Below are 9,204 nucleotides of genomic sequence, written 5' to 3'. Positions count from 1 at the left end.
CTTTTTGTTGTTGTTTTGGTGAGCTTGACTTTACTTCACATCGAGAGCAATAAGTCATTGACAGAAACTTGAATTGTTGCATCTCGTTGTTGTCGTCCTCATTGCCCATGAAATGGAGGCTAGCGAGCAAGCATTTTAGCCCGGTAGCTTAGGACACCAAAAAATACAATTGTGTACTGTACGACAGTCATAGACCGTTTCGTCAACATGAAAGAGAGGATGGCATTGGCGTTTTTCTACAAGTAGGGTGAGTCAACATGTTTTTTTCTATTTGAACACACACAAATCAGAACCACGGACAGCCACATCATATTTAGCTTACGTTGATAGGACTAAATTGTTATTGGTATCTTTTAGTTGTCACAGTATTAGACTAAAGCGTAGGTGATTTGATGTTGAAATGTTGCTGGAAGAGTGGAGGCAGCTCCTGTTTGCGACTTAGGGTAACTCTCAGGGGTTTTAAATCAATAGTTGTTTAGTAGTCGGAAACCCTAACTTGCTTGCATGCTGTAGGTCATGTAACGGTTTGTTAAATGCAATATGCCTTGTGGACTTCACCAGACAGAGATTTCTCTCTGGTTTTATGTAGAAAAAGGTGTAGTTGAATTTATTCTGCCACTGTGTCTTCTTATTGTCTCGGCCATAGGCCTATATATCACGGTCGCAAGGCATGTGAACTAACAGGTTACAGAACAAACAACGCAATTATCACAACACATATGGCTGTAATATGGCTTGGATTCCCCAGTGATTTTCCCCACGCACTGCTACTGATACCGGAGAGGTCTCAAGATGGCTATGCATATTCATTACATGAGGCTAGTAGCATAGCATCTCTCTCCATTGAATACAGGCGGTTGACGTCAACAACCCTCATCAAATATATATATATTTTTAAACGGATTACAATAATGAGATGTATCCACTAATCCAAAGAAAGGATAGGCGGGAGCTAGACAGACCATTCCACTTTGTGGACAACGACTCCCATTGGTTGGAGAGACATGCATCTTGTCAGTATATCCATAATCTTTGGCCCAGTTTTCCCTCTCACGCCACCCCTCTGATCTTATTTTGAGTTTCAGGGGACATGCTTGAATTAAGTCAATTTGTTTATAGGTAACCATGGAAACCCATATTCCATTAACCTCCCATCACAAAGAAAATACCAATGCATCCATTGGACATTAAAATATTGATTTAGTAAAATACTTAAAGTAAACAAAAACTACATAAAACGATTCATGATGTTTAAAACATTTCCTTAACTTTAAACAAAAGTATCTTAACTAAAAATAAAGCATTATGATAAAGTGGTAGCACAAATTTTGCTTGTTTTTTTCTCATTTTGGATTAAATAATAAAAACTTTCAAGTCATAAAATGTAATGAAAAAAAGGTGCACACATGAAATATGTATACAGATTTGACACATCGTACATAGTAAGTTCCACTTTGTTAAACCCACTGATTGCGTAACAGGCTGCCTGTAAACGAATAAGACACTGGAATGATGTACCGACTTCGTAGTAACACTTGAGCTTTCCTTCTATGGGGAACACTGACTTTTCTCAAGACACTGACCATCAGTATTTACACATTAATAAATTAAGGTTGTGATCCTTCAATTCTCTTCATCTTCAAAGTTCAAGCTTGCGAAGACTCATTCTGCTGAAGGAATCTCTGGGGGGGAGCACATAGTGTAAAGTTAGTGGAATATGGGGAAACCGGATTGGACATGTATATCTATATATAACCTTCCACCCTGTAAAGACCCAGTGCAGACACGTTTACAGAGAAGGTTCCAATCACAGAATACCAAACTACCTGGTTAAGCTGTCCGTTTGCTGCATGTAACAGAAGCACAAGCAAAATATCATATTTATGTGTGTGGGGTGGGGGTGGGGGGGTGCATGAACAGTCAGAGAGAACACATGCAATATGACAAAATGCATATCATGAGAAAAAAGCTGCATCACTGCTCTTTACGTATCAGCCTCAAGGCCTTCGTCAGAGCTTTTGTATGCACATCACAAGAACACTCCAAAATAGACATTATGTTCCTGCTCGTCTACACATGCACACTCACCTGTGAGAGTTGACCTGCAGCACGGGTTTATAAAGCTGGGGTATCTTTCTGCAGATGAGTGGTTGTAGCGCCTCCTTCAGGCGATGGTAGTTCCTCTCCAACTCCCTCTGGTACTCCTTCTGGTCTGGACCAATCAGACTCTTATTTTTACGCAGGGCATCTTCACACCTGGTGATGGAGGATAGGAGAGGTGTGAGCACTGCACTGCACTTCACTTCAACATGCCCTGCACATAAGTCTGAAGGAACATGGTAGAAGCAATTTTGTATGATTTTTAAAATTTGACATTCATTCACGCCCAAGAAATTGCGAGTCCATAATCGTACATTAAAAACACTGACTGTAAAGTAAGTGTAATTTACCTCTTGGTGAAGTCTTTGAAGCAGAGGCGTAGTTTGTTGTGGTGTCTGTAGAGTTTAGGATCACTGGGGATCTCTGACAGGAACACCTGGGCCACCTCCAGAGGTCCCTGGTTGACGGTAGTCCCCACTGACCCCTGCAGCACCATCTGCAGCATCTTGGCATCCGATGGGTCCTGGTGGGTAGCGAAGGCCAGCTCTCCGGTCTTCTTCTGCATATCCTCTATGGCCACCTCGATGGGCATAGAGATGATCTGACACAGGACCAGAGAGAGGAGATCAGACTATATTAGACAACTGATTATATACAATGTATAGTAACTAAGAAGTGTGTGTGTGTCTTATGAATGTGTGTCTGTATGTTGATTCCTCTACAAGAGAGTAGTTTGGCCTACGGATGATCCGTCTAGGAGTCAGGTTGTAGAGGTCATGTAGTAATGGTGTGTTGCCTGTGGCGCTGCACGCCAGTCAGATGAAACCCCCAGGGCCTCACCTCCTCTTTGTGGATGATGTTGATGCGGGTCTTGATGTAGGGAAAGGCGTGGGATGTGGTCAGGATGGTTTTGCGTTTGAACTGATCGTGCAGATCCCCGTGCGCCCGCCCGTCCAGTGTGAACGGTGTGCAGTAGACAAACCGCCGCAGGTTGTAGTTCTTGTCGAAGTACGTGATGCGGTCCTTCATCTCGTATGTGTCGAAGTACGGCTCCACGTACGTGATCTGGACATAAGCCTGGACACACAGCAGTGACAACATGATGCTTTACCAACATTAACCAAAATACACAAATAACCAATTAATAACCCGTTAATAACCTAATAACCAAAAAGGCTATTTATTTGACCATGCTTTGATTCAATTCGTATTCAAATGAAGGGATCATTTGGAATCACATCTTTATCCACACGCCCCATCCAAACACACACCTTATTTGGGTCTTGTTTGCACTTGTCCACAGGATTGGAGTCCTTAATGACTTCCACCTGGTCTTCTCCATAGCGCTCGCCATAAAACCCCTAAGAGATCAAACACACAGAACACAAAGTCAACACAGCACACAGACAGTGCTCCTCCGTTTCACAGAGAAGAGATCATTCCTAAAGACGCACTCCTCCAAACTGCCATTTACCTCGAGTCGGTGTGAGATCTCAGCCAGCTTGGTGATGGCAGGCTCTTTGTATACAAACTCCTGCTCGTCCAAGTCCCCGAATTTAGAACCGTACAATCCCACTCTGAAGTACGTACCAAACATTCTCTTCCCATCCTGTCAGAAAGAAAATATAGTTTTACTCTGTTCAGATATAATACGAGCACATTCATAGTACATGAAACATGTTGCTTAAACACAGCAAGTCATTGGAACTGTAAGGATGAGGCACAGTCATAACTCTGGTGACAGAGTTTGATTATGTCAGAGCCTATTGATACATTAGAGTTGGAATCCATCCAACTTAGGGAAACCATAGAGTTCAACCATACAATTTAAAGTTCTCTCATCAGCAAACACTTCAATTGCAACCCCAAATACAAACAGACATACGACCTACAGCATACATATACTGATGTAAATGTTTGAATAGATCAACAACCTTCAGAGGTACTATTTATAACCATGTTGACCAGTGATGTTATTTCTGATCAGATTGGAGTATGTGCAATGACCCATAAACTGTGTGTGTGTGTGTGTAAAGAGTGTCACTGTCTAAGGTCCCCATGGCCCAGAGCCCATCTGATGCACCTCTCACAAAGGCTCATGGGTAATCCTGACTCTGCACTAGAATAACTCAACCCATGAAGCATCAGGATGGAACCAGGTGTTGTTTAACCAAAGAGTACAGACTTCGAGAAGTGGTTTATAATATAGAGAGTTGGCATAGACAGAGACTGGTGCTGAAAATGGGCATTCAAGAGGTAGAACCAGAAAAGAAGCTCAGCTTGTAAACATGGAGTACATCCATATTATCCACGTGAGAGAGACATAGAATAGCAGAGGCAGGTTGACCTCAATGCCTGGAGATGTCCTGAGAGAGACGAGAGCAGCTAAGATAGAAACCTGACAATGTCACCATTTAGAAGGCCAGGGATGGTGATGATGGACAGAGAAATGGACAAAGAGCCAAGGAAAAAGAAAGGAACAGGAGTCACGTGTCTAGCAGACAGAGCTCTGCCGTTCAGGATCAGGAAGGAGTGTAGCCGTGGTAAGGAAACAGGTGTGTCGTCGTGTGTGCGTGCGTGTGGCAGGTGTGTGAAGAGAAGGGGGAGGTTGGAGGACATATATGGCATCAAGTACACCGAAACGTTCCAGGACTGAGCTAAACCAGGTCAACAAAGCTGAAGGGTTCAGGCTCCCAATACTGCTCTTATTGCACAATTATTTACACAGCCTTACCGTAGCATAACACACTATATAGGTATACAGTACACAGTGAAATACAACGTCTTCTTTGTTGATCAGTTGCACTGCCATTTGGCTCAGCTCTCGTCAGTGCATTGTTCATCGTAATACATTCCCCTTTCAAAAGTAACAGAAATGAAGTAACCCCCAGACTAGGAACTTACCACAACACACAATAAGTAAAGTGGGAAGGAAGGGTCGGCATGGCAACCGGGGAAATCAAAAGGAGAAAACAGAAGACATTTTAATCAGGATTCAGGTACTTCACTCGAGAAACTAACAGAAATAACAACATAAACAAATAGAAATAACAGCAACCACCAAAGGAAAAACATATCATTCCTTTTGACTTCGAGAAAGAACAAACTCAAGAGACAAACTCAACATGGAAGAGCCATCACATGCAACGAAGAGAAACAAGAGAAAGAGAGAGCGAAGGCAGACGTAGTGAAGAGGTGAGTTCCACAGCCCCTAGAAACACACTATTCATGGGGCTGTACTCCCAGTGCTTTAGTTTCCTCAGTGAAGAATAAGGAGGAGTGCTCTGTCCTTATCATGCAACAGACCAGGTTAATATCAGTTAACAGAAGACCAGCAGTATGAATGAGAGAACTCAGGGGTCGATTTAGTTAGTCTTTTTCAAATAAAAGGGGGAAAAAAATGTACTAATCAAAATTAGGGTGGGACAAATGAAACAATCCAGATTCATTTGAATTGCACCCTCCTGAAGAAATGGACTGGATCCAAGAATGTGGATCCAGTCCGAACTGCATACGGTAATAGTTGGTGATTTTGTGGTTCATTTGTTTGTGTGAGTGTGTATTGAGAGAACAACCTGGGGAGTGTATCTTTTGCATGAATATTTGACTAAAATCGAACCCTGTGGCTGGAGATGAGATGAGCGAGCAGATGACCAGTTTGTCGTTGATGAGAGAGATGGTCTGAAAAGGCAGGTGTGCAAACAGGTGAATCATTCATTCACCAACACTTGTCATTAGTGTCACACTGGGGCTCCCATGCATGGCCTGCCAAAACAGTCACGTTAAGACAACCTCCTCTTCCACAGAAAGAGAGAAAGAGGAGAATGAGGAGGAGTAAGGGGGGGGGGTGCTGCCTGTAACATGGCATCAGCAGTCCCACAGTTGGTTGAATGGACGGAGGGACAGCATCCAGTCCAGGCAGGTAGATGTTAATGGATGATACAGTTTAAAGTAACAGCCGAGAGCAACAAGGCCCAGGACTAGCAGATAACTGATATGAAGTAGCCAAGCAGGAACCATGACTTAGTGGCCGACCTACCTCCCAGCCAGTGCTCTGTGGTGACAAAGAGAACAATAAAAAAAAAACACACGTTTAGTCACGTTGGTACAGTGCAGCCCCCACCCCTGGCCACGAGAGGAACTACACCTCATGGCCAACAGCACACAGCCAGGAGTTGTGGCTAGATAGAGTACAACTACGGACCAACAGTTGCATGTTCGAGTGGCGTCGGGGACAACTGTGGCATTTTAGCTAACCTTAACCTAATTCTCGTACTCCCTCTAGCCTAAAACACAGCCAGGGGAGTCTCAGGTTTTAATATCCTATCCCTGTGGGACAGGCCATACTGTACTGCTATAGTCACCCCATGTAGACTGCATGTAAATGAAAAGACACTTTAAAAGCTATCTGTAGAACAGGGAAGGAAGGTTCTCTTCCTGAATTCCCAGGGGGAAATAAAAAGTTCCATTGGGAAAAACAGCAAATAATTGTTTTCAGAAAAACATTTAATGCAAAGCAGTTCAGGTCATTGGTAAATGTGTGTTTATGTGCATATGAACAGTGTGCGGGTTTAAATTAGTATATAAGTGTGTTGTGTGAATTCATGTTTGTCTGTGGGTGTATGAGACCTCTATATATAATAAATTGTGTGTGTGAGAGTACAAATGTATGTGAGTGGGTTTTGTGACTGTGTGTCTGTCTGGAAGTGTACATATTTGGCATGTCCTTTTCAGCATGCCACCCACAGACAATGGGTTCCTGCTCCTAACACACACACACACACAACAGTAGTCACAGTACATAACAAAGTCCTGTTTCGCTGTCTGAAACACATTGTCCCAGAATCCCAGATAGACACGTGGCATCCAGGATAGACAGGAAGTCCTCCACAACCTCCACATTGAGGTAGGGCACATAAGTGTTCGGTGTCAGTCTGTTCTCTATACCTACAGTATGTACAGGAGATAGATAAAACATGTGGAATTACCTGGTGTACGATTTTGCCAAAGGCTTCCTGTAGTTTACCATGTATGGTGGCCAGCTTCTTGGCGTCCCGGCTGGCCTCGTGAATGGGGATCAGTACCTTGTACACCTCGTTTACCGCCTCGTACATACCAGCCTGGGGGAGGGAGGGGGGGATTGTCTTATTCACACTGCACAGTTTTAAAGTTAAATAATATACTGAGATTGGTGGTGTTGAGGTTAAACATTTGACTGGGATTGAAAGAAACGTGTGAATTTGTCATAGCAGGTTTGTGATGTGATTCAAATGTAGGTTTAATAATCTGCCCATCCATAATCATCACAGCTACTCACCATGGAGAAGGAGGAAGCAGCCTGGTCCAGCAGCCCCACCAGGCCAGCCTCAGTGAAGTATTTCCCAGAGCAGATACCCTCTTCATCAGGAGACACCACGTCATCAGACACTGCTGACTCCTCAAGCACGTTGGAAGAGATGTTCTGATGCAGAGAGACAAGTTAGACATAATCACTCATTATTTAGACATAATACTGTAATGGGTTCATCATGGTATTAATGTTCTTTACAACATTTCACTCTGTATATTCAATTCATGAGTTGAGTCAGTTGCGATGGCACTCAGCTAGGATGAAACCTGCAGTGCTACATCTCTCCAGGTGAAGGTTAAAGGATGACTGCCTGGTCCAAACAAAAGTACCCACATCTACACAATCCTAAAATAGTCCTCTCCCTTGGCCTGACCTGGAAGGTGACACAGCCGACCGGCAGGTACTTGCGGTCCTCCAGCATGCTGAGGTATTCTGCCACCAGAGCGGCGCTGTGCACCAGACACTGGGCTGCCTCCGCGTGATTGGTCCTCTCAGAGTGTTTACCCGCCATGTTCTGCAGCCACGTCAGACGCAGGTCTGGAGACGTCTGGTAACCCTTAGCGATCCTGGACACAGAAACACACTCAAGGAAAGCTCTCTCTCTCTCTCTCTCTCGGTGTGTGTGTGTGTGTGGGTGTGGTCCATACCTGTACATGAGGTCTATGAGCATCTCTGGGTCCTCCTGGTGCTCCTTCATCTTGACTGTATCAGACAGGATCATGTGGAGGTTGAACACCAGGTCCTGAACCTAGCATACAGATTAAGACATGAAGCATGATTAATAAGATGGCAGCATCTGACATGATTGGATAAGGTACTTCCTGTCATATCATCCATTTTCTGGGAGGTCTGACAATTTTTAATTGTTTTTCATGGAGTTGTATATTGAACAAGTAGTGCTTTAATATATTGAACAAGTAGTGCTTTAATATATTGAACAAGTAGTCCTAATGTTCTGTACTACAATAACAAAAGGCTTAACATCAGTCATCTATTGGTATCCAGTATATCTCCGTAGTGTTACCTGATCAGGGAAGGTGGTCTCCCGGAGTTCCAGATCTTCCTCTCCGTAGGTCAGGATGGTCTTCAGGGAACGTCGGAGGAACTCCTCATTGAAGTTCTGAGACGTTCCCACCAGGGAGGACAGGGACATGGTCACCTGCATCTTGACACGTGCAAAATTCTACAGATGAAGAAGGGACAGTCAGAGTGAGAACATTGAACAGGTACAGTCACCTGTCCTGAAAAGAAGGAACCGGTGAGGAGAATCAATAGTTATAATGAAAATAGGAACGTAGTTGGCTCTATGTAGACAGTCCTCTATGTATGTAGCTGGCTCTATGGAGACAGTCCTCTATGTATGCAGCTGGCTCTATGTAGACAGTCCTCTATGTATGCAGCTGGCTCTATGTAGACAGTCCTCTATGTATGCAGCTGGCTCTATGTAGACAGTCCTCTATGTATGTAGCTGGCTCTATGGAGACAGTCCTCTATGTATGTAGCTGGCTCTATGGAGACAGTCCTCTATGTATGTAGCTGGCTCTATGGAGACAGTCCTCTATGTAGCTGGCTAGCAGTGGCTCTATGGAGACAGTCCTCTATGTATGTAGCTGGCTCTATGGAGACAGTCCTCTATGTATGTAGCTGGCTCTATGGAGACAGTCCTCTATGTATGTAGCTGGCTCTATGGAGACAGTCCTCTATGTATGTAGCTGGCTCTATGGAGACAGTCCTCTATGTATGTAGCTGGCTCT

At 43.9% G+C, this 9,204-nt stretch overlaps 1 protein-coding gene across 18 annotated transcripts in view; it reads right to left on the bottom strand.

Moving 5' to 3' along the window:
- Positions 1–1,099: 1,099 nt before the first annotated feature.
- The window catches only part of dock7 (dedicator of cytokinesis 7), a 64,774-nt gene continuing 56,669 nt past the window's right edge, over positions 1,100–9,204 (bottom strand). For 7 of the 18 annotated variants that reach the window (XM_024422316.2, XM_042322380.1, XM_042322381.1 and 4 more), the window contains 12 exons: positions 8,475–8,633; positions 8,098–8,198; positions 7,824–8,016; positions 7,418–7,561; positions 7,089–7,220; positions 6,140–6,154; positions 3,575–3,709; positions 3,372–3,461; positions 2,941–3,177; positions 2,451–2,701; positions 2,089–2,256; positions 1,100–1,682 (listed from right to left, as the gene is read on the bottom strand). In XM_024422316.2, coding sequence (XP_024278084.2) covers positions 1,640–1,682; positions 2,089–2,256; positions 2,451–2,701; positions 2,941–3,177; positions 3,372–3,461; positions 3,575–3,709; positions 6,140–6,154; positions 7,089–7,220; positions 7,418–7,561; positions 7,824–8,016; positions 8,098–8,198; positions 8,475–8,633 — 1,668 coding nt within the window. In that variant the 3' untranslated portion in view covers positions 1,100–1,639. Of the gene's footprint in view, positions 1,683–1,826; positions 1,847–2,088; positions 2,257–2,450; positions 2,702–2,940; positions 3,178–3,371; positions 3,462–3,574; positions 3,710–6,139; positions 6,155–7,088; positions 7,221–7,417; positions 7,562–7,823; positions 8,017–8,097; positions 8,199–8,474; positions 8,634–9,204 lie in introns of all 18 variants that reach the window. The other 11 variants (XM_042322376.1, XM_042322383.1, XM_042322387.1 and 8 more) reach the window with 3 other exon arrangements.

Source organism: Oncorhynchus tshawytscha, linkage group LG05 (genome assembly GCF_018296145.1).
Source record: "Oncorhynchus tshawytscha isolate Ot180627B linkage group LG05, Otsh_v2.0, whole genome shotgun sequence".
Lineage (NCBI taxonomy): Eukaryota > Metazoa > Chordata > Actinopteri > Salmoniformes > Salmonidae > Oncorhynchus > Oncorhynchus tshawytscha.
The sequence above is the reverse complement of the archived record's forward strand: the minus strand, read 5'-3'. Positions and strand labels throughout refer to the sequence as shown.